Genomic DNA, 26242 nt, shown 5'->3' on the forward strand with positions numbered 1-26242 from the left:
TGATCATTATTATTTTGCTATGGATGGTAAAAGCAAAGTTGAAAATGTTGAGTCATTTACCTCGAGAAGGCTGTCAACACATACACTGGAACATGGGTCTTCTATTGCTAGCTAGATTTTCCTTGCTGTTTTCTAAAGAAAAAGTAAAAATTTGACCAAAAGTGCTTATATAACTCTTAGTATCACACAACTGAAGACTGTGGATGTCCTTATTTCTCTATAATTGCTATACACTTGACACAGAAGAGCTAATGTTAAAAATGTAAGTATGGTGTGGTATATAAGATTTGTCAAAAAATCGTTCATGAACTCTCTATGGGCTGGTTGGACTAACCAGCTGCCGTGGAATGCAGCTCTCTCTCCCAGCAGAGGGGTTGTACTTAAGCTCAGTCTCCCCTGTAATCAGAGCTTTCCTCATCCAGGACAACCTAGAGACCCCAAGGTCTCCAGGAGTGGGGCAGCTGGTGCTCCACTTAGCTTCCAATCAGCTGACCCAGTGCCTGGATCACCACTCTTCTGACACAGTTGCTTTTTTTTTTTTTTAATACTTGCTGAAAAAGAAAGAAAACAATGAAGAGGGATCCTTCACACCTGAACTCAGACCTACAGTGTGTCCTGTTTAGCACCTAGGCCCTGTTGTGACCTGGGGTGATGAGGAACATTTATGCTTTTCTCTCTTGCCCATCCTGGCTTTAGAATTTTCCTAATAAAGTCTATTCCAAACAATCCATGGCTCATGATGCTAAAGGATGCATCTGTGCCTTTGTATGCTAGGTGACAGTCACAAAGGGACCCCTTAATTTGCATGGCAGTGAGGGTTTTACTGTGGATTTACAAATTTAAGCTTGGCTTTCTCTTTGCCAAACTTTCCTAAGTTGCCATAAACCTCTATGGTTTTCCCAAAGCATAGCACAATGCTAGGTTTATAACAGATAAAAAAATATAGGCAGCAGTTTTGTCTTTGAAACCTTGCTCTGATCCTTCTCCTAACCATCTCTGGTGGGGTCCTGTGAGGCATCCTGGAATATTACTGGATGACATAATTTGTCAGTGTGGCTATGAATAGCCGCATTCTGGAAGTTACCTCAGGTCAATGGGACATTGGGGAAAGTATTATTTAGGAAGAATCCATATGCTGAAGGCCCCACATTTCTTTCCTCAGAAACCCCCTGTAGTATCAGCTTTAGCACCCTACAGTTCAGACTCTGCAAAGCTACCTTTCTGAGGTTTCCTACCAGGGAGCAGGAAAGAGATATGCAGACTTCCTCTTCCAGGAAGGCAGGGGAGGAGAAAGAGCTTAAGACACTCTTTAGAATTGTTTTTTTGTGTTCAAGGGGACAAAATTCTAACTGTGGAAAGTCCTAAAGACAGTGTGACTGCATTTGTAGGTATGAATTCATCCTGCAGACATATGAGCAAGACATATTTATTAACATACATATTATCACTTGGGGGTAAGGCATGCGAGGGCATCTATGCGTGGTTATAATTCACCAGTCCCCTGGGAGAGTAGAGAAGAATTCCAAGTAAGTAGACAATGATTAGATGTCTGGGTTTATGGCCTAGGATTCAAAGCTTTTGCCATTTACTTCTCTCTCTTGAGATCTTTTGGAAATGTATTTAAATATCTAAGCCTGTTTATTCAGAAAAGTTAGCACACAAACAAATCTGACTTTGTATGTTGTCATGGAGATGAAATGGTGTGAGGTAAGGACTAGCAGGGTTCCGGCAGTGACATAAGAGTTCAATGTGAGCTCTGGCAAGGCAATCCGTGTCAGAATCTCTTCCACCTTCCAGGACTTGATGCTTACTCAGTTCTGCTTTTTTTCCGTCCCCTGCCCCTTTTTTTTCTAGATTAGTGCAGTTGCCCCTGTTAAGCTTCATGGAGAATTCAAGGCAATGCTTTGAGAGAGCATGTGGCCATGGGCTTATTCAGCTGAGAATTTCAGCTTTCCATTTTTCTGTCTCCTTCCTCCTCTTATCATCTTCTGTTCCCTTTCCCCACACTCCATCAACTCTGGCCCCATTTTCACTCCCATTCAATGTGGATCTGGCACATGTTTATGAATCAATAAAATTTGTGGCTGTGGAATTGGACTCCCATGTTTTATTTCCCCATTATCAACAGGCCCAATTTTTGCTGTTGAAATTCTTGGCTCAGACGAAGCCCACATCTTTGATGGATTTCAAAAAATTTGGGTAGGATTCTATGATATGCTTCTTCCAGAGCAAGAAAGTGAAGAAATTGAGTCATATTTCCTAACTGAGTTGTGGATGGGACAATTCCTACTTACCTTGGTCTACCTTGGTGATAACATCTGTTTGTTAAGCTGTTCCATTTGTACTAAAGAAATTAACAAAATCATCTTTCTGTCACCCCCCCAGGTGTCCTGGTTTGGAAAATATATTGTAAGCCTCTTTTTAAATACAGAAAAGATCCAAGGCAAAAAAATTTTTTCACTTTGATATAACAAGAATTGTGAGAAGGAAAGTCAGACTGACATCTCAAGGTTTAGAAATGATGCTTCAAGGGTGTTTTTTTTTTTTTTCCCCTTTTCTTCAGCAGTGAAAACTGGAATGTGTTTTTATCATACCAAGTAGTGTTTTGGAAAACTTGAAAAAAGCTTGCTACATAATTCACATTTGATGCGGTCAATTCTTATTCAGTGGAATAAATATAAGCAAACTAAAAATACTCTAGGGAAACACATATCGCACATCACACATTTCTGATGTGTTTGAAACCTTCTCCTCTTCTTTCTTTCACCTCGTTTTGTGTTACTGGGTAGAATGCATCTTCTACAAGGAGGTGTGAATGAGCAATCTAATATGCTGAACTAGAAGGAGCTGGCAATGCTTGTTCATCTTAAAATCATGCAGCCATGTTTAGATACGACAGAGGGAGAAAGCCTTCAAGAAGCTGGGAGGGGAAACTCTTAGCTTTGTTAACATCAGTTATCTCTACCTGAGCAGAAGAGACTCGAACTGGCATATACCATCAAGCCTCAGGGACAACAGTGAATAGGAACAGACAATGCACACATGTGGCTGACAAAGACTGCACTGCACAAGGAACAGAGCTTTCAGTTCCAGCAGCTGCAGATGGAAATTCAGTGCTCCCAAGACAGGCCATTTACCAGGTTCGCCATTTCTCACTTACTCTGGAGAGGACTATGTATTCTTGTCGTTACTCATGTGTTAACCACCTCCTTCCCTTCCACATTCTAAGAAAGGGCACAGGGCTGTAAAAAGGTAATGCAAAATGCTGCCACCTGGTACACAGCTGAAAGGGAAAGGATGATACATGCCCAGAGGAGCTGGAATGGATGGGAAAATGACAGGCAGTCATTGTTTCTTCTTGATCAGCTGTCTAGCATTAGACAAGCCAGATTTTATAGGAAGTAATAAGGAAAAAGTTGGGCCTTATTCCTTCATTAAAACACCATCAGAACTTAAGATTAAAGAAGTCTCTCAGATACCACACATTCTAATTTACACCTGGTTATCTGAATGACAGTGATTTATAATCAGCTCCAGGTTGTCTGTCTTTGACATTCTACCCACGTACATATTTGCATATTCAGAAGCTGTATAGCACAAAAATATTAAAATGAAACCCACACTATGTTACAGTAGAATGGCATGTGATTTATTCATATAACTGACAGGCAGTACTCAAAATTCATTTAAGTAAGCAAGTGATTACACAAACATCTAATAATACTAAAATTGATAGTCCGAAAGTATAAAACACCATGGGTATGAAATGCCATGGTAAATACTATTTCAACAGACTACAATCATAATTCCAAACGAAATCACATTTTTTAGAAATGGTTTTCAGCAGTTTTGGAATGATTTTACTTTTCTTCTTCCAAGTGATTTACATCTTCCTCTGATACAAGACAAGGTCATTATTTTCAAGAACTATTGCACAGTGACATTGCTTACATTTCTCTCTTGCAGTGCATTTTCTTGAAAACTGTTTTTTTCAATATTGCCCCTTTACATAGAAAACAAACCAGTCAGCACTCAGTTCCCCAAGCAAAGGATGCTTGGATCAGAGCAGTGCTAGGGTAACTGAGTTCAGCAAGAGGCAGGAAGTAAAAAACCTTTTGCAGCTTTTGAAATATGCTGATTTCTTTTCCGAGGCTCTATGCATCATAAACATATTTAGACATCCAAGCCAGTGGAATTATGGGAATAAAATAATTTGAAATGCAGATGACTATGACACAATTGCAACTCTGGTTAAGTTACAATATAGTTCTGCAGTACTTCACACAAAAACAGCTCCTACCTAAAGTTGCTTCTTGAAAGCCGCATTATTTTGTGAAGCACAGCTACGTTTGCAGGAAGAGTTTGGCTTATCGTGTCTGTCTGTATTATGTTAAAGTCTTATATTTTATCAGAATGAGGTTCAAGCATGATCCTGGCTTGAACAACTAGCAGCAGTCGTCATGAAACATATCAATAAATTAAAAGGCTTTCACAGAACAAGAGTCAGCTAAACCTCTTACATATAAAATACAGCTTGAGAAATACAAGTCTTTAATGTTGAATCATGAGTGGGAGGAAAAAAAATCTAAAAAAATAGAAAACTCTCTCCATACCTGGGTGTCAAGGCGAGATGTAACACTGCATAAAGTCACAATATGAGCAGTCACTGGAGGACACACACTCCAGAAGTAGTGGCATCTGGGGATCTCAGAATTATGACCAAAGGGAGGAAAGTACTGTACCAAAAGGCATGCATATTATCACTGTGTGCATTCAGTGTGTGGGCTGTGACCTAAGCAAGATCTAACATGGCAATGAGGCAGTATTCCAGGGTATCCATTAAAACCATTGTGGGGTGGGTGACTACATGTTGGTTAAACCTTCCGAGGCAGCAAAATGTGGGCACAGCGCCATGTCTGGGTCCTGCAGCTGTTTTATGATCCTCTTCCGGAATTTCTCCCGCACACGATTAAATTCCATTATGTCCATGGGGTCCTCTTCAATCCAAAACTTGTGAAATTCATGCATCAAATAGCCTGTTACAGATCACAGAGTGAGTAAGAAAGAAGGAGAGGGAAAAAGTCCTGAATCATATTCAAAATCATTATGAATGAATTGGACTCAAACAACAGTCACCATGGAGCTAAAAAAAAAAAAGACATTGAAATTTGCAAAAATGGCTGTTTGAGATTATGCTTTAATGCCAGTAGAATGGAAGTTACCAATCTGCCTATCTTTTTTGCAGTTGGTCTTAGAATTATTCTTAATTCCAAGGAACAGGAAGACAAAGGAATTCTGCCACCTCTTGAATATGAATCACATCAGGAACATATTCTGAAGACCCCACAGTGACTACTTCATTTTTCCCATCCTAATTAAATTACCATAATGGTTTGATCTTTCAAAATTATTCCACTCTGTCTTTTTTCTCTAGAAGATACTTGATTTAACTAAAGTTTTAAATTACCAAGATGCATCAAACAAATGCATCCTGACAATCTATTCTGAGACAAAGAAGAGTTATAAACCAACCCTGAATAATACAGACTGGCCATCAAACTATGTGAAATTGTTAACAAGACCTTCTAGCTCCGAAGCACAAATTTGAGACACAAATGCTCTGGTGTCTCAAAAATGATATCTCTGAGTGATCCAGAGTGGGGACATTTCTGGAATAAATACTAAGTATTTGACACAAGAATCTATTCATTGTATTCTGCTCCCCACTGTGTCCCTCCCCCACCACATTTGTTCATTTTTAATCTATTAAACCTACCTATTAAAATGGAAATGTGTATAGTTTTTTTTAAAGACAATACCAGGTATTTGTATTATTAAGCCACTGTAAGCTGAGGTGTCTCAATATATTAGAAAGAAGTATTTGAGGAAATAATATTAAATAACATTAATTATTATTTATAATAATTATTTATTATATTATTTGTGTCTTATTTAATTAATTTGGCAATACTGCGGGTTTGAACTCAAGGCCTTGCATTTGCTAGGGAAGCTCTGTACCACATGAGCTATAGCTCCAGTTCTTTTTTTGCTTTAGTTTATTTTTCAGATAGGGTCTTGCTTTGTGCCTGAGGAAGGGCTGTGACTGCTCTTCCTATCTATGCCTCCCACATAGCTAGGATTGAAGTTGCATACTATAATGCCCAGCTTGTTGACTGAGATGGGGGTTTTGCTAAGTTTTTGCCTTGAACTGTGATCCTCCTATTGCCACCTCCTGAGTAGCTGGAATGCAGGTATGAGCCACCAATGCCTGGCTTCTTTATCTTAATCTTAGAAGGCAACAGGAAATATGTGATAGGACTCTGGAGCCAGAAACCTGGTTTGAATCTCAGCTTTTCCACCTCCGTATGTGAACAGAAATGGGGAGGAGTGAGCAGTGGAGATGAGGGGTGTGGGAGCAGAATTTGGGACAAACATAGTCAATGAGAATAGTTGAAAAAAAAACCAGTACTTACTGTTTTCCCAGTAATTAGCAATGTATGAGAATACCTTCAACAAAGTTCAATTAAGATATTTAAATCTTTATTCATCTCTCCCTACAATGCAAAATTAGAAGTGACCTCCCCCAACACACATTGCCAGATGTTGACCTACTTGGACAGACAGCCCTCTCATTACTCATCTCAATACATCGTGAGGTGTGTTCGTACATCTTTAGGTACACAAATTCTCAACTACAGGAAAAGGGGAGAGAGAGCAATTATTTTACATTTATTTTGGGCTGACTGTTCCATTTCTTTTGGGACTTCTATCTTTAGACCCTTGCTTGCAGTAAGTGATACGACTGCTGTCAGCATTTCTGATGAGGTACACCACCCTCACTCAACTGGTCTCTGGGCTACACAAGCGAAGGCTGGCTGTCAGGAAAGCCCCAAATCAGCAGTATCAGTCACCCCAGGAGTCATCTTATTTGTCTTTGATCACTCCGTGCTTGGATTCCCTGAGGTGGTCCACGGTAACATCCAGGCTTGAATGTCTGGTGTCAATTGGTGACACAATACTGATGGTGTCATGGGTGAGGAAGCTGATTCTTTTCCTCCTCCTCCTCCTTCTCCTCCTTCTCCCTCTTCTCTCTCTTCTTCTCCCACTACCCGCCTTCTTTCTTTCTCTCATTTTATTGTTATTATTATTTGAGATAAGGTCATGCTATGTAGTTCAGAGTGGCTTTGAACTCATGATCCTCTTGCCTCAGCCAAAGTTTGATTCTTAAAAGGTTCTTCCTAATGCCAGGGCCTCCATCTGCTGGCCATATTCCATAGAATAAATCCAATCCTTCTCCAGCTCATGTATTTGAAGACTGCTTTGTGTTTGTGCTCATTTCTTCTCCAGGTCAGGCATTCCTGTTTCTCCTTGTTTCTCACATGCTGTGTTGGAATCTCTTCATTGTCTTGGTTGTTTTCCTGTACACAACAGAAACTTGTTTCCTCTGATCTCAGTGCTTTATGCAACCAAAAGAACTCAGTCATTTGTCCATTTCAGTGACTGGGAAAACTTCTAAAATATCCTAGGAATGGTTTAGGGTATTTATTAAAAATGCAGATTCTCCCAGATTTAACAAGACTTACATTGTGTGATTGAAGTTTTAGGATGTTTGGTCTGGAAGACGTCATCTTTTTACATACCCTGGATATCCTTCTAAATATTATAATTCATATGATTCCAAAAGAAATCTAATACAGTTTATGATTTTCTTTTTTTGTTATTATATGAAATGTACACATAATTTGGCTAATCTTTGAAATCAGACACACATGAGCTATTCTGCATGGCGAGTCAGGTTTCTAATGTGATGAATTAAAATCATCCATCATGCATCTCATTAGTATGTCATGAATGACAACATCCTACTGACAATGATAAACAGGCACTGTGGAAAATATCTTCTCAAAATCTTATTTTTAATTTAAAGATTGATAGGGGACATGGTGACAATTCAATATGTATATATAATGTGGAATGAGCAAATCAGGGTATGTAGCACTTCCATCTCCTTTTAAGGAGGAATTCACTTTTTTATAATGTACATAAACATGTTCACTTTTCTAGAATGTTCAGAATCACTGGAAACTCACCCTAAAGGTGATGTAGTATAGTACAGAGTTCAGATCCATTTGGTTTTCTATTTTTCCACATCACACACAATTACAAGAGACCACCTTGGAAGGCTTAAAAATTGGCTAGAGTGATGATAGAGGTGGTCATGCTCTGATATCACTGACACAGTACTTCCTCTTAAAGCTACATATTTAAACTATAAAACGTGTAGACAGATTCCTTGGGACTCTCTCCACACTATCAGGAAAGTAATCAGAGACCATATAACATGATAACAATAAAAATTTAGAAATGGTTGTCTGGCTTCCAAGGCACTTCTTACAATCATAAACTCCACTCATTTACATAACATTACAGACTGTTTAAAATTCATTTGGTTGGTTGGTTAGATGACCCTCTGCCAACAGAAGCAGAATTAGGCACTGAGGATGAAGAACAGGTAGAGTTCACGTGTTCCCTAATTCTCAGTCTCTTAAAGAAAGGGAGACAGGTATACAATTTCAGCTGATGATCTGTTAGCTAAGGAAGCTAACAAAGTAGAAAGAAAAGAAGAGGGAGAAAACAGAGGCCAATCTATTGCCTATTGTCTGTCATCTAATTTTTACAACAGCTTTGTGGAGTAGACAATGCAGATTTTACAACTCCGTTTTATAGATGAGGACACTGGGTTCAGGCAAGATCCTTGAATGGCACACAATCACAGAAATACAGCTGGAAGCCAACACCTGAAGCCAGCTGACCTTCTACCACTGTAACAGGCTGCCTTTCCCAGTGCATTCTGTTCCTCTCGTTCTTATTCCTGTTCAATAGCTCCTTCTTTTGAAGGTCAAAGAAAAGATAATTCCTCTCTGTCTTCTGGCTACTGCAGTTTCCTCTGCTCACTACACTTAACCTCGCTCTATTTCAATGAGGCTGTGTTCAGTGGAGCCTCATATTGAATGCAATTTTTGCAGCCACTGCCTTGCATCCCAGTGTTCACTGAATAATACTGTAAATTCAGAATGATAGAGTCATTATATTCCTCCACCTAGACAAAATACTTGTTTTGAATACTAATTTGGCTTCCCATCTGTAGCCTGCAGCATATTTATTGCTACTTGAATGTGTCTTGGTCTCACTTTACTGCATCCAGTTTGTAGAGAGCAGAGACATGTGCAAGGACACAGATAATTGCAAGAATATTACAGAGGAAACGTGCAGAATGGATAATGTCTAATGGAGGGATAATGAATCTAGTGCATGGTTTGCTTCCTCTAAAGATTCCTGAGCCTCTCTGCTTTTCCTGATCTGCTGTTTCCAAAACCTAAAGAGTGCCCTAGGAAGCAAGTCATCCTATTGCATGCTTACTCATTGGGGCTATTATTCTCTTGGAAACATGTCAGTCAAGGCCAAGGCAAAAATTATCAAGATCAACTAGACTCCCCTTTCCCCTACAAAGAGCATCATCCAATATTTAAATCTCTTATCCATCCATTCATCCATCCATCTCTCCACCCATCCACCCACCCAACCGACAATTACTGAGCACCTATTCTGTATGAGGCTCTGAGCAAAACAAACATTCCTGCCCTTAGGTGCCAATTCCCTATAATTTTAACTTTGAGTACTTCCTGGGAGACATCTCTCATTGTGTGGCTGATTGTTCTCCTCAATTCTGATGAATTTCAAATCTGTAGCTTGAGCCCTTATATAATTCTTCAGTTTCAGAGCCTTATGTGAGAATGACCAGTCTGTGTTCCATATGGATTTCCCAAAAGGAACTCATCTTCACTTTGCCTAAACTTAAACTCATTCTATTTTCCTAGAGAACTACTTCCCTGATTTCCCTAAAAAGCACGAAAGATAAAGAATACAGTAAGCATAAGGGGCTAAGAAAACCCAGCAAGAGGTTTCATTTAGCTCCATGTTCATGCTCTTTCATGTGCCTTGAAAACTCTTCAGGATCTGCCAACAATTCCACTCTTACATTTTCAGTATCATATCTAGTTGCCCCCATCTCATGCCCTTGACTGTATTCCTGGAATCCACCTTACTCTCCTACTCATGGCCTTGCCTCTGCCACTTCCTCTGGCTGGGCCACTCAGCCACTTCTGCTTTATGTCCTGCCACTCATCCTTGAAATCATCATTGAGAGTGGAGTCAATAGGAGGAGATTTTCCTGATTCCCATATTGAGTGAGCTATGGTAATCACAGGGCTTTGCAATTTTTAAAAACAATGTCTTTACTTCTCAATCACAAAGTCCTTCCCACTGTGTTTTAATTACTTGTTTAGATGCCCATCTTTCTTATCACAGAACATGATCTATAGTAAAGATCTCAAGAATATTTGTTGGAGATGGCCAAAGTTGTTACAGGAGTAAATACAACCATTCAATTGTCAAAAATGGAGCTGTAATCATGTTATACAAGGGATTTACATTTTTTAATATTAACAAGGCACAAAATATATGCATTTTTTGGTCATACTGGGATTTGAACTTGGGCCTGCACTTGCTGAGCAAACACTCTACCACTTGAGCCACACCTCTAACTCAAGTATGTGCATCTTTAAATTTCCTTTTAATTTTATATGTGTCTTACATGCATATTATTGAGTCAGTTTAATAAGTCTTGTTATAAAAACAAACAAAAAAATAATTGTAGCCTCTCCTGCCCCAAATTCTGTATTTCAGCTCTTAGAGCTGATTATTTTGACTACTGATCCCCCTAGACCTGAAGAATATGATTTTAATTGCTTAATTTTTTAATCTTCTTTTATAGAAGATGAAGATTTAACTCCCTTTTATCTAAGTGCCCTGTGGGGACTTATTTTTCCATACTTTTTCTTTAACTAGTATTAATAATTGACTTCTTTATTCACTTAGTTTTTCACTTAATTTCACTTTAACTTGTCCTTTAAGTGTGTCCTCTCAATATGTTCAAACATAGTAGACATTCCATAAGTTTCAAATTCTTCAGAGTCTCCTAGAAACTGTGATCTGCTAAAATCCAGATCTGATCTCAGGCAATGCATACACTGACTTGGGCTTTCCCTTCATTCATCCTGAAGATTTTCATCACATCTCTCCTGGGATAGATTTTCTGTTTTCTTGATCCATTTATTCCTTTTAGAATTATTCTCTTGTTTCATGGATATACAATATCTTTCAGGAGCTTCCTGATGAAGGTATAAGGAAGTAGAATGTTTAAGACCTTGTATTACAACAAAGTATTTATTTCAATACTTACTTGGTAAGTTAGACTGGGAATAGAATTTGAAACTGGAAATCATATTCTTTTTACATTTTCTTAAAATTTTGTAGATATTCTTCCACTGTGCTCTAGAATACAATGCTGCTATTGAGGTATCCAATGTCATACTGGTATCAAATTCTTCACGTGACAACTTTGGATATTTTCATCATCTCTTTCCAGTCTCATAAAATCCCACAATGGTATGAGTCTTAATGCATGTTTATTTTAATCTATTATGTTGGTGCTTACTAGTTTAAATATGAAAATTCATCCTTCAGTTCTGAAAACTTCTTATTTCTTTACTTCCCTTCATTTAGTTTTCACTTTTTCTAACATTCCCATTCTTCAGATTTAAGACTTTGTAGAGTGGTTCTTTTATTTTTCAACCTTTATTTTCTATTGCCATCAATACCTTTTTGTTCTTCTGTCTGGGTAAATTTTTCAACCTTATCTTCTAATCTTGGATATTTCATTTTGGCTAAAACATAGATGTGGGAGCCAACTCAGGCTCCAGATCTCTCTGGAGCTGCAGTCTTCAGTTCTATGCCATGCTAGATAAGAGGGAGATACGTGTGACATCCTTAAATCAGACCAGAAGTCGACACATTAGGTATCATGCAAGATCTGGGAAAGAAAAATCTATGATGCCTGTAAAGCTAAGCGCAGATTTTGAATGAGAAAACAACAAAATAATCAAAACCAAAGGAAGAATTTCAAAGGCCTAACACAGCCGAGATCTTTCAGCTTTGATCTTGTCTAGAGTGTTCTACAGAATCTATACTGATAGTTAAACACCAGGACACTTACAGAATGTTTGTTGGAAGTGAGACAATGTTGGTGCTTCTGGGGCAATGTTGTAGAAGTGGGTTTTGAGAGCTCCGCTCACCAGGAGATTATATGTCAGGTCAGTTATGTTGATGCCCACAATTGCAAAGGAGTACCTGCAAGTGTAAACCACAAAACCAACAGTGTTGAACAGGTGGGAAATAAGACACTTCAAAAACTGATAACCTGAGCTTGAAATTCCTATTAAATGGTCAGGGTGGCAAGTTGCCCTTCCTTCTGTACCCTATCAAAACCCTGACTTTTGAAATTCATCATATAGTTTCTCAAGAAAATTGAGAGTTCATAAACATTGTCTTGATAATTCTATTTCCAAATATATGAGAGAAAGATATCCAAGTGGACAAAGTTTTACACACAAGGATATTTATTGTAGCATTACTTATAATGGCAAGAGATGGAAATGACTCAAGCATCCTAAAGAAGACTAGAAAGATAAATTATGATAATCTTAAATAACATTATAGCTGATGAAGAACATATTCTTAACGGCTACTTAAGCAGGATGTGACACATTAAGCCAAGTTTTATTATATATACACATATGTACATGGAAAAAAGGCTAGAATGAAATGCCATAAAACATTAATAGGGGTATGATTTTTTGGATTACTTTCCTATATTTTCTAAATTTTTTTATAGTAAGTCATATATTAATTTTTAAATGAGAAAATTCAAATATTAGCACAAAGTATATTTTTTAGTCTCCTTTCTACACGTCTATTAAAAATGACAGGGAACTGAGTCCTTAATTCCTCTCTGCTATTTTAAATCTAGCCCAGAAATATCTTTAGATTAAATGTGCATTATAAAAAAAAAGCATCTAGAGTAAATTTTTATTTGCTAGCCCAATACTTGATGGAAATCCTTAGCGAAAATCACCAAATCCAATTGTAAGTGATACGTTCTGAAAATAATTTCCTGAGAGTTTTAACTTTCTATACCTTGTCAAGGGGTACAGACAAAGTGGTATTTTATAATCACATGAATAAGTCCAAAACATATAAATGAGTCCATTCAACTGGATGATATATTTCTATCAGGATAACTGGAATTTCATTCTTGTCATCTTTCATAGTATCCTTAGGACATGTTTGCTCCATTTCTTGTTCAGACTGACAATCTTGCTGGATCCCACACTCACCCAATTGCCTTATCCATTCTTTTCTTCTCCCATTCTGCTTTGCTGAATTTGCTGAATGAATGAAAGAACGAATAAATAACCTTTAATCTTTAACAGGTATCTGCTCTCTTTTAATGCTTATGTTAAGACTGTTAGCTGTATGCAGAGATGTCTGTAACTCAGCTATCCAACATTAATCAGTTTGAACATAATCAGCTTTAAAAGCCATAATACAAGCGAAGCATGGTGACACACAACTGTATCCCAGCACTTGGGAGGCTGAGGAGGGAAGATCATGAGTTTAAGACCCTATCTCAACAAAACAAAAAGTAAGAATGCAGTTTACATGGAGTTCAGAAATGGAGTTGTTTAAGGCTGTGCTATTTACCCGCCATTCACTTTAGCTCAGCAGTGGCAGACAGCCCTAATGGTCAAATATGAAGACATTCTCTGACATTATCATTATCAAACACCTCCCTTGCAGTGAAAGCTTGCCTGACGTCATCTTTCTTCTAGTTAGATGTTGCCTCATGCTCTCATGACTCCCCACTGGATTTTGTTTTGTTTTATATCATAACATTTATCCTACTCAGTCTATTAGTGATGCCTGGTCCATAGTAGATTTCAAATAAGTATTGTAAGATAAATAAATGATTGAGTTAGTATAAGAAAGGAAGGAAGGAAGTCAGGAAAGAAAGAAAGATGAAAGGAGGAACAAAGGGAGGGAGGAAAGGAGGCAGGAAGGAAGGAGAGAAGAAAGGAAAGAAGGAAGGGAAGAAGGAAAGAGGGAAAGAAGGGAAGAATTTAAAAAGAAGGATTAAAAGGATAAAGGGAGGGAGGAAAGAAGGAAGGAAGGAAGAATTTTAAATGATGTAAGCTTTATTCAGTGTTTCACAGTAGAAACTCATAGTTAGCACTGGGACTAAATTAAAAAATTAAAACTGGAGTTATGAATACTTAGTAGGAGAAAAGAGAGCTCTCTAGAGTACACAACAAACGTATATTACAAAGCACGCACATGATACACACAGCACACAACCACAAAAACATTATGCAAAGTGACATTTAAGTACATACACTTGCTACTCTGTGAACGACTGGCTATGATTCAAAGTAACTGCTTTAAACTCATGCTAAAATACGCCAGCTGTTTTAAAAGTATAATTTCTAACCAACAAACCAAACAGCAAGCTTAAGAGACTCCAGGGGAGTTTTGCCTTCAAAAGACTCATATTCAAACTAAAATAAATCATATGTAAAATTAAAAAAATACATATAAGAATTTATAAGCATACATTTTTTTCTTCAACAGAACTTTTTATGTACACAATGTCTGTATCATTATTAAATTTTTGTCTGCATTGGAAATACAAGAAAAGGCCAAGTGGCCTGCATTGTTTGATTATTTATTTATAGGATGTGGTGGCCCAACCAGATTAAATCCTTTTATGTTAGGGAAACCAGCCAAACACAAGAGTCAAAATTCTCTTAAAGTTGAATGTCTCTTTACACCTCAAGTTGTTCCAGGACTCTATAGACAGAGTTTTATAAGAGCAGTAATGTGTCACGTTCAGTGAAGGACAGATATGGAAGGGATTTCCTTAGGATGCATATTGACTTTTCACTGTTGAACACCTGAAATGGTCAGGATCTGACAAAATCTATGTTGATATCATAACTGGTCAAAATATACTTTTTTCAGGTATTGGTGAAGAAGGGTTGTAACATTTTGAAAACATTCTGATTCATATTTAGAGATTTTTACCATCAATTTGAAGCAATTAATACACAAGCTTTATCTATTCAATTGTATTGTAGCTTGAGAGATAAACACAATCATTTTATCTACATGTCTACATACATAGACACACAAATTCTAGTCTCTTCTTAAATAAAAGTAGCCACACAAACCCTCAAATAACTGCTCTGTGATGGCTGACATAGGAGCTATTGCCATGAAGCCTTTTTTTGAGAATAGCTCACAGACAAAATTTATTTCTCTCCAGTTGTTAATCAGAAAATATTTTAAGCTTATCATGTCTTCTGGCTGATGTTTGTCAGAGAGCACATACAGACCCTCAGCTGATTTTAACTGGAGGGAGTTTAGAGGTTGTATATTACCTATTCATGAATTTTGAGAATATTATAATAAAATTCAGATTTGTTTAGCCAACATGAATGTTAACAACTAAACTGCCATCATGCTGAGGAAAAAAAAGTACATGAAGCCATGACTGCAAAATAATGGAATTCCTTATAAGAAGAGCAACTAATGCACACACACTCACCCCAGCTATAAATACACTCTCAGGAGAACACATTTTTTCTGTGCAACAAAATTGCCAAATAAAATGTCCCTCTCAGGAGTGACATCATGTATGGTGAGGTGTTGGGTCTTTAGAATGAAAGGTTTGGAGTGTTCCTCCGAGGGATAGCTGTGGCTGTAGAAAGTCTGTCATTTTCCATCAGATTAGTCTAGTCTGGTTTTCAGCTCATTAAAATACAGATCCCAAATTATCAACTAATTTAGATTAAAAGTTGGTAAATGTATGCCTTTTGAACATTTTTTAAATCTATATTGCTTTAAAATTCTTTCCTTTATTCATTCTAAATTAAATTAAAAGCAATAAAACACAAAAGCCAAGAAAAAGTACCTTATTTCCTCTTTAGTGATATCCCTTCATGTATTCAGTTAAAGAAAAAAAATTAGAAACATAAATGAAAATGCAAATAGAATCTTGAATTAAAAAGAAAAAGCCTCAGTAATTCCAGACTTTCTCAATTGGTCCCTGATTTCTTGACTTCCGTTCTCCCTGCTGTTCCTTCATCTTGTTCCCTTGTCTATGTGAACTCTCTCCCAGACCCTTTCTTCTACACCTACTTGTCAATCCTCCTGGACACTAGTGACATATCAGTCCCTTAAATACTCATCTCACTTGAATGGTGCCACTTGACAGCCTAAATCCCGGAATGAGCACCTGAAATATTAACCCTCCATTTGTCAATGGGGTTCACTGGAAGACTTTGCCTCACTTCTGGTGGGTTGATTCTCCTGATACTCTCACCTATAGACCCATTTAGGAGATAATCTTTACCTAACCCATAAAGCTGCATCCATCTTTCTTTTCAACAGTTACCTGCATTTTGGATGAAGAGAGTCAGAGAGGACCTGCTGAGCTGCTGCAGCGTCCCTTTCTGCAAAATACCTGCAGATGGAAGGAAAGAAAACCATCACTCCGTACCTGCTGCATACCTTCACCTTCATCCAGTTTGAGGCTGTTTGGGATTCAGAGGAATACAGAATACACTTGTTTTAGCTCCTCCACAAAACAGCTTTTCATAATAGATTCCCCCCCAAAAGTGACATGGTAGTATGGTTATAGAATCCACATAGACTTAGGAATGTATTCAATAGGTTTGAAAATTTAATTATGAAATTTGCTACTCTCCACAGAGCCAACTATATTCTTACAATAGTTATAAAGGATCAGCATTTGAAGACCTTCAGAAGTAGAAGCCTGGGAAAAGGAACATGCTAAGGGGCTGTGACAGCCACAGGGTGGAGAGGGAAGGAACTCCAGGACATGAGAGCGGATGTGTTTCAAATGCGTCTTTCTTGGATAGTCACTGGCTGTTTAAATTCTGGATGAATAGGAAATAGCTTACAGAGCTTGGGATGTTAAAAAATTCTGCTCTGGGGGAAAAGAGGCAATGAAGTTTCCTAATAAATACAAACCCTCAAAAATAAAAAGTACTTCATAAAATAAACTGTAGCAAACATATTTAATTTGATTTGAATATAATTTCTTGCATAAATCTAAGGAGTAAAATAAGCTTTTGAATTTTCTTTCAGAAAGTTTTAAACCCATCAGTAATTTTAATACACATTTTCATGATTATTGATGAGATAGCCTGGTGTCATACTTTTGCTGCTCATTGAGTTGCTTCTTTTATGTCTTTGTCTGTTCATATTCTTGGTCCAGTATATTTAACACCACCATCAAATAAATAAGACAAATAAGCCTATAGAGAATAATATACCGACTATGGATCCTTTTTATTTACGTGAGTGTGGTCTTGTCTCATTTTGCTTTCAAATGAAGGATTGGTTTATCTTACAGATTTTCAGTTTTAATGTTTCTGTTTTTTTCTATCAGTTTATCAACTGAGGTGAGGTAGAGATTTAACTTTATTTTTTTCCAAATGGAAGGCCAATTGTCTCAGTTCAAGTTGCTCAAAAGCTTAGCTTTATCCACTATTTATAACAACACACTTGAACTCTCCTAAGCCTTAGCATCTGCTTTCTATTTAATAACATTACATGATAATTCAGCCTTTCAAACATTTCATAAAAGAATGGATGATGATTAAACTTCCTAGATTTAAAATAAAGGGAAGTGTCTTAGGAAAAAAAATGGAATACCACCAAAAGTGACTAAGGCTTAATTTCTTTTAAAAATTCATCACTTTCCTCACTTACAGGATGGTGTCAAAGGACACAAGAGCCAGCTTAAGAAGACTGTCTTTTACTTGAAAAATAATGACTACAGATTAAGCATGAATAAAATAATAAGTGCAATTAGTTGAATCACAGTAGACATATAAAAACACAGGAATTAAATGCTATTTCAAAAATAGAGAAAGTTAAAAAAAAGTTTTCATCATTAACATGGGAACTAAGCTCCCTACTTGAGAACTGGCAAACCAAATAGAAAAATTGAGCGTCTGTCCCTCTGAATGTTAGAGAAACCAAATAACCATAGTTAATACAGGAAACAGTCATTACAGAGCTCCAGCCAACAGCTGTGGGAAGAATAACAGAATTAGAAAAGCACTGTATGCACGATTAGCTGGTTCAGTGAAGATCATAAAAGGAGAAGAGGTAGATGAGGGATTTATAATGGAACCACCAGGCTGTGATTCCTCTGTCCCATCAGAGCACAGAGCTGAGAGTAGGGACACCACAGGCCTCTCACTGTGTTGTCAACTTCAATTCCTTCAAGCCTTTCTGAATACCTCCAATTTTCAGGAAATATACAACATAGGTATAAGTGCAAGCAGACAAATCCAGGACATAGGACACTTTACATGACAAGTGACTTGGGATCATGTTAATGACACAAAAGGAGGGGACAAGGACAAGAGGCTGCGAATTTTAAAAGACCCAAGGGATGTTTTAGCTAAGTGCCATGCATAGGTCTTACATGGGACTGCATTTGAACAAAACCAGGTATAAAACAACATTTTTGGGAGAATTTGGCAAGTTGAACATGTACTGGGTATAGGCTGTTAGGAGTGACAAGGGTATTGTTGTGACTGTCATGTAATGTTGATTTTTTTTTAGAGCTACCTATTGAAATGTGAGGAGGGAAATGACAAATAGTATAAGATTTTCATTAACACACTTCTGTCAAAAAATAATGTTGCAAATATTTCAAACCTCCTGAATCTAGGTGAGCAACATAAGAGGGTGCTTTACTGCCTTCTTTAAGTTTTTGTGTGTGTTTGAAGCTTTTCTTAATAACAAGTTTTAAATTATATGAGATTTGCTTTAAAAATCCATAAGTTTACTGAAATAGAAGGAAGATTTTTGGTAGCTTTTTAAATTTTATGAACTTCAGTTACCTCTCAGAGGACTTAAATGTTTTCTTGGACTCTTTTGGGGAGTGACTTTTGGAACTGATAACTACACTTCACCATTTCAATATGAGAAGACCAGAATGCTATTCTGACACTCACTATTCTTCATTTTACTTACTGCAAATTGTACAGTCCCAGAAGTCCCATTCCACGAAAATCTGTCTTAGGATCATCGCCCTGGAAACCAATTTCACACCACTGCTTAGAAATCCGAGATTCCAGCGGAGTATTGGGCTTTAAGAATTTCCATAACTGGAGACACAAGAAAAAAGAATCACTCTGTTGATATACACACATACATATCCTCTCCTATTGGTTCAGATTATGTGGACTACATTATTAGGAAGGAGTTTGTCAAGCTGAATATATGCAAATCTATAAGTTAAAGATGTGATCTTCTTTCACTTATCTATGACAGCAACTCAAGAGGTATGGTCTGAAGACTCCATGGAGGTTCCTTTCAGTCTGGATGAAAGCAAACAAACAAAAGCTCTATCCATAATAAAATCGGGTGGTAATTTGCCTTCTCCTTCTCACCTCAGGAGTGAGCTGTGGAATTTTCCAGAGGGTGAGTGACATGTCATGATGTAATTGCTCTGAAGCCAATGGGATATGCGCACTGGAGGTTTTAGTGTCTTAAACTTCTGTTTTACTTTATAGTCAGAAAATACTAGGCTGATAATCTCCCACCAAAAAAGCTCTTTGGAGCTCTCTAAAATATTTAAGAGTATAAAGGGAAAGGGAGAACAGGGAAAAATGGGAGGACATCTTTATTCAACTCCTCAGAAAATGATTGTCTAACATCATGCCGGAACTTTTAGTAGCACTGTTAACAAAGAAAAGTGGACTGACTCGAGTTTCAGGTCTTAGGTCTCATCTCTAGCACGAATGGGAGCGAACACCACAAATGATGGGTAAAGTGATCAATACTATTCATAAATAAACCTCAGAATATGTGATCATCTTTAAAAGTTGCCTAAAAGAATTTCAATTAAAATCAATTATATATTAATGGACAATTATAAACTCTAGGTAGGTACTCTACCACTTGAGCCATTCCACCAGCCCTGACAATTAGAATTCTAAACATTATAGTCTTCTGTACTTAGTAACTGTTTTTAATTTTCTAAGTTTTCTATAGAAAGCTAGATTATCATTCATCATTACGAGAGAAAAAGTTTGAGATAAAGAGATATCAAGACCTACAGTTATATAAGTATTTAATGCTTAAAGAATTAGTTCTTTCTAATAGAGATGGGCCTATAAGCACATTTACTTTTTAGATTGTTAATATTTAATATTATATCTTCATTATAGGCAGTATAAACACAAACGTTAAATTCCTTATTACTATTTCTGAAATAATTCAACTTCTAAATTGCTTATTCTATATCACAATGATTTTTAAGGCATCAACAGAACAGTAATACAAAATTACCTTTCCTTTTTTTTCTAAAGAACAAAAGATAAATTTATTTGGATTTTAGAAAAACTTCACTGGTGCAAGAATTTAGTAATTACATTGAATCCATACGAACTGCCAGGCACTGGACTGAGTGTTGAAATGGAGTAGAGACGAAGGCAAATTTGACTTCTGGCACATGGAGCTTATAGAATCCAGAAGGTCAAAACTACCTTTCTTTATAGTGAACTGTCACACATCGGACAGGGTAGAACACATAATATTCAATGGCATAAAATATTAACAAAAATTTCAGTTCATTTTATTATGGTTATTTTAGACAGAAATCTAAAATTACTATTCACAGTATATAATATTTTATGTTAATGTCACAACAAGTAAATTCAATTTACTTAAGGGGGAGAGGAAAAACTTTAGAGAAAACAAAGTAAATCTGTCATGCATAAAAAAGCAAAATATCAAACCTTGGTATAAAAATCTCCTTTTTTATTAAAAAAGCTCTTGCAGTCATCAAAGCAAGAAATGTTTGATTTTTGTCAGAAGAGACTAAGGAAAGACCAGGTAATCAGTCATAGGAAAAAGTCTCTTTTTAAAAATCTTTTAGGATCTGATTTGGTTACTGCCACAATGGAGAAAAAAGAAAGAAAATAACTTGTATAACTGTCACATTCATGTGACTATAATTTGAAGTGATCTTAGAGTTGATACAATGAGAAAGCATTTGATCTACCCAAAGACTGGAATAAAATTGCAAAAGCAAGCAGTGTGCTTTGTAGGAGGTTACAAATTGCATTCCTTAGGTGGTGCTTTTTAGGAGAGCAAAACGTTGAATAATAAAAATGCTTTAAAAAGAAATTGCAAAAAAAAAAAAAAGAAATCATATTTCTTTCCTTCCTTGCTTCCTTTCTTCCTTCTTTCTTTCTTTCGACAATAGTGGGGTTTGAACTCAGGGCCAAGCATTCTTCCAGTTGAGTCACACTACCGGCCCTATTTGCTTTTATTTATTTTTCAGACAGAGTCTCACTTTTGCTTGCGGCATCCTTGGACTGTGATCCTCCCATCTCTACCTGCTATGTAGCTGTAATTACAGCCACATGCCTGTCCCTAAGAAATTACATTTTAATAATTTTATGTGTCATGGCAGACTGGACTACGGTTAAAATGTAATTCTGAGGCCATGTGTGGCTGAGGCAGGAGGATTCAGAGTTTGAGGACAGCCTGGGCTATACAGTGAGACCTTGTCTTAAAAAACCAGAAAACAAGTGCTCCTAAATAACTTGTCAATCCTATTTGCTTTAGTAGAGGTCACGTTCTTGCAAAGTGATAGTCAGTTGTACTGAAGTTCTTACATGAGGGATAACTATTTATCTATTTCCTGGAAGAATCCTTAAGCTATTTCTCTTCTGATAGACTACCTCTTCTCAGAAAAAGTCAGGGTAGGAGGTAGGGTGCCCTTGCAGGGCAAGGTCATTTCTTGCATTAGAAAGCCAACTTTAAATCTGACTTGGGGGCGTGCTTTGGTGGGCAGCTGTGAGGAGTCCAGGGATCTAAGACTGTCTACTGGGGTAGTTATTATAGAACCTCCTGCCAAGTGTAGGAGGCTGGCGGGGCGGGGAAGATGACAAGTTACAGGTGTGGAGGCTGACTGAGTCAACCACTCTCCAGCATGGGCTGCTCTCTCTGTTGATCTCACTTCTCTTTGAAGTGAACCTTCATAGAGGCTTTTTGGACACTTCTGTCTTGTTTCAGAAGGGTGGTCATTCCTCCACTCTCAAGCCAGAATGTTCAAGGGGAAGTAGCTTTGCCAGTTTCCACAAAACTGGCTTTTCCCATCAATACAGGACCTTTAAGTCCGACTTTATGTGTCCTCTTGTGAGCCCATGAAGTCACCTACAATTTTGCTTTATTTTTAATGCAGATAGAAAACTTTTAATAGAAATGTTTATTTGAAAAATGCTATATGGATATTGATATATTATTCAATTTAATCTCAGCCTATGTTCAAATAATCATAAAATCTAGATATTTTTAAACTTTAAGATTCTACGTAGCAGCTTTGATAATACTCTCCTATGCTTATAAAGCAAAGCACTTGAGTAATGTGGCAACATATTTACCTGAGTCTATAAACCAGGGATGAGCAAAGTTGCTCAGGACCAACTGGTAAATATTCAGACTTTGTGAGCCATACTCTTTCTGTTGTAAGTACTTCACTTTCCATTTGTAGTAGGATAGTAGTCAGAGACTATATAAAAATGAATCTGGATGGCTTTGTTCCAATAATGATTATTAATGGAAATGGATAGTAAGCCAAATTTGGCCCACAGACCTTGTTGTTTTAAATGAAATTTTGTGAAAGAGTATTATCATCCATCTTAAAGATGAAGAACCTTAACCTTGGGCAGTTACGCACGGTCCCCGGAAATACAAGTGCGAACAAGGCATGGTTTCTCTCTCAAACAGTGTTAGTACAGTAGTTAAGAGCCCTCTCTAACTATGGGAGCTTTCAGTCACTGAACGGTTCAGCTTCATTTCCCCATCTGAAAAACGGGAATGACACTGTTCTTGTGACAACTGAAAAATGCTTCAGGCCACGTGTGATGGCTTATACCTTTAATCCCAGCTACTTCAGAGGCAGAAGTAGCAGGACTGCAAAAATGCAAGACCTTATCTAAAAACAAATGAAGCAAATAGGGCTGGGCATGACTTAAGAAGTAGAGCATCTGCTTAGCAAATGGGAGGCCCTGAGTTCAAACCCCAGTACGGCCAAGAAAAAGAAGAGAAAGAAAAGAAAAAAAAATGCAGGACAACATTCCTCATAATGATTGGCATGGACCAAACACACAATGAAGGCTTTATTATTACTGCTTTTTAAAATTATCATACTTGAAATTTAAGTTAACAAGAGAGGATAGCGAAGATCCCACGTCTGTGTTTGCTTGGGGAGGCTGGAGATACTTCAACATCTATTGAATGAAGATGTTTAAATGAGGTGGCTTCTGTGGTGAGAATGATGGGTGCAGAGGGAAGGCATGAGGAAGTTCCTGGTGTATGGGATAGCACTGCCTATTCTGGGTCATGGTAACTGACAGAGCACGGTGGAAACGCACTGCACATAGAGGGGGTGCAGGAGGTGTAGCTTAGAGAAATACAACGGAAAGAGGCCGAAATGCCATGCTGGGGTACATGGGCTTCCTACTGGAGGACAAAGGAAGCTTCAAGCTTTTGTTTTGTTTGTTTCTTTGAGACAGGGTCTCACTATGTAGCCCAGGCTGGCCTCAAACTTAAGATCCTCCTGCCTCAGCCTCCACAGTGCTGGGATTATAGGCCTGTGCCATCAAGGCCCAGTTTGAAATTTTTAATCTAGAGAATAATATGATTAGATCTGTGTTTTAGAAAAATACTGCCATCAGTATTTTAGAAGATGGAAGGGAAGAGTCTAATGGGTGGTGGCCGAACTAAGACTACAATAGTCCAAGTTGGACATGATGACACAATGTATAGAATAAGTCAGTGGGCATGAAAACATTTGAGAAATGTGTTGAGGTTCTCATTACTTGACTTTTTTTTTTTTTTAGTGGTGCTGGAGTTTGAACACAGGGCTTTGACCTTGCAAAGCAGGTGCTCTACTGCTTGAGCCATGCCTCCAGTTCTGCTTTGAGGTTCTCTATGGAAGAAACTTAGAGATTTTTTGTAGGTGCAGAATTTGTCCCAACTAGATTGCAGTCCCAACTAGAAAGGCAGAAAAGATGCCTTTCCTCAAAGTACCTAAGTGGTGTATGATCCTGGCTTTATTATTTACTAGATGTGTGAATCAAAACCTAGACTAAACCAGTAGTTTTCTCACCTGTAAAATAGCCATTATCTTGCTTACCTCACTGTAACAATCAAAATGATAATACCTACATACTCAAATTAGAACCACTGATAAAAGTCATATCATAAATGTTCCTGACATGTAACTAATGTAAACTACAATAACTCATACACTTACCCATGCCTGTTAAAAGCCTATAATGTGCCATCATGCATACCAGATCAGACATCCAAATGTCATTAATCAGTTCTGAGGACATCTCAGCCATGATAATGAATTGTTCAGGCACTTGTGACCACTTTGTTAATTATACTCCCTCTTTTCACTTTCATTCACCTCGCTTCCCAATGTTAGGTCCTTTTATTGAACTTGACCAGCTCCATAAGAAAATGGTCAGAAAAAAAGCAAAAAAAAAAAAAAAAAAAACAAAAAAAACCAGTTGGGATTCATCCAGTAAGTTAGCTAAAAGTAAGCAGGGGAGAAAGGTAAGATGAAAAACTATTGCCAAGAATGAGGCTTCTTTAATTTTTAATGACTCACATCAGATCCAGCAAATGAGTCATCTATTTAAGTATTTACATACACAAACACATACACTCCTTCACACAAAAACACAAACAGGGCACATTTTTAAAATTATACCTTCTATTGACATTTTTCAATAAGACAAAGTTAAGGCAGCTAAATGAATGTTTCTTTCTAATTTTCTTACTGCCTTTTTGAATGCTAGAAAGAGGCAGAGTAGCCCTGGCATCTATTTTCAGAAATGAATGCATAAAATCTTTTAGAATTTAGAAAACACCATTAGAGCCTATGATTTTTTTTTTCTGTATGATTTTTAAGGTTTTTTATTTGACAGGTAGGAGTATTTGTAACTCTATATTATTTTAATGAAAGTTTTAATATGCCAAATATAAAACTTTACCTCCTCTTTGAATCCTCACCAAGTCACATGAATAAATAAGCAGCATTAAGATCTTGAGTAATTTCCCCAGAGGGCTATTGCTGAAACAAATCAGCCTCATCTCTGATGTGTATTAACAGTCACCAGTGAAAATCCCAGGACACTCCTTGACAGATGCTATTTCTTCTACTGGCTTTTAACACATGCAAAACAATCTAAACTTGGGCCAAATATGAGATCCCTCAGAAATCCCCTCTGATGTTTTCACACATTACAGAAGCTTAAAGTTAATCTTTCATATGAATTTTCTGATGAAAATATTTACCTCCACCCTCTGAATCAGCAAGAGAACTCGGCCGTACCAATCCGTCTTAGTGCCCACGTCTTATTTACCTTTGTATTCCCAATGTCAGGATTAAAGCCTAGAACACAGCACCTGCTTGGTAACCATTAGCTGGTTTAAAGAAAGGACTGACCTGCAAAAGCATTTCTTCATGTTGGGGGTTATCAGAATCATAGGGCTCTCTGCGCAGTTTTTCCACATCTGCAATAAGGTTTCTGTAACCCACGATTTGCAGAAGGCAAGCCTGAAGAGAGATTCCCAACCTAAGGTGTTCAAAAGAGAAGAAACACACAGCAGGAAAACAAAACATGTTCTTTGGGCATTTTCTCACTTGATGGATGCATACTAGATCTTTTCCTATAAATCTAATATTCAGGAAATTTCTCAAATATGATCTGTTTACTAGAAGCACAATTCTTACTGAGGCTCCACGTATGGATAGCTGTAGAGCCTGGTTAGGTTTTTTTTTTTTTCCTCTCTCTCATTCTGGCTTTTTCTTAAGTTAAATTGCAATGGTTTGGCTTAAAACACAAGGGTGCTCTTTATGGAGGTGACTTGAAAGTAAGATGTAGAAGACACAGGTAATAATAGGTTCTTAGGAATTGTTTAGGCTGCCTAGGGAGGTCATCAGAATTGCTTTAGAAGGATGTGTGTGTGAGAGAGAGAGGTAGAGAGACAAAGGGAGAGAGAGAGAGGGAGGGAGGAAGAGAGAACTCCTTTGGGGGCAAGAAAAAAACCTAACAGCAGCAGCAGCAGCCACAATAGAAACAGCTCCCAGATGAGGCAGTGCCCAGAGAAGTCACAGCTCTACAAGATTTTCCATCACGTTCCAACAACTCAT

The 26242-nt window shown here is 37.4% G+C and overlaps 1 protein-coding gene across 3 annotated transcripts in view; it reads right to left on the bottom strand.

Moving 5' to 3' along the window:
- Window positions 1–3627: 3627 nt before the first annotated feature.
- Elmod1 (ELMO domain containing 1) overlaps window positions 3628–26242 on the bottom strand; it is a 59491-nt gene continuing 36876 nt past the window's right edge. For 2 of the 3 annotated variants that reach the window (XM_074066798.1, XM_074066799.1), the window contains exons 6-12: window positions 25535–25664; window positions 19033–19166; window positions 16412–16480; window positions 15929–15952; window positions 13296–13346; window positions 12116–12249; window positions 3628–5036 (exon numbers count right to left, since the gene is read on the bottom strand). In XM_074066798.1, the coding sequence (XP_073922899.1) occupies window positions 4864–5036; window positions 12116–12249; window positions 13296–13346; window positions 15929–15952; window positions 16412–16480; window positions 19033–19166; window positions 25535–25664 (715 nt within the window). In that variant the 3' untranslated portion in view covers window positions 3628–4863. The remainder of the gene's footprint in view (window positions 5037–12115; window positions 12250–13295; window positions 13347–15928; window positions 15953–16411; window positions 16481–19032; window positions 19167–25534; window positions 25665–26242) is intronic. The other variant, XM_074066800.1, reaches the window with a different exon arrangement.

Source organism: Castor canadensis, chromosome 2 (assembly GCF_047511655.1).
Source record: "Castor canadensis chromosome 2, mCasCan1.hap1v2, whole genome shotgun sequence".
In the NCBI taxonomy this organism is placed as follows: Eukaryota; Metazoa; Chordata; class Mammalia; order Rodentia; family Castoridae; genus Castor; species Castor canadensis.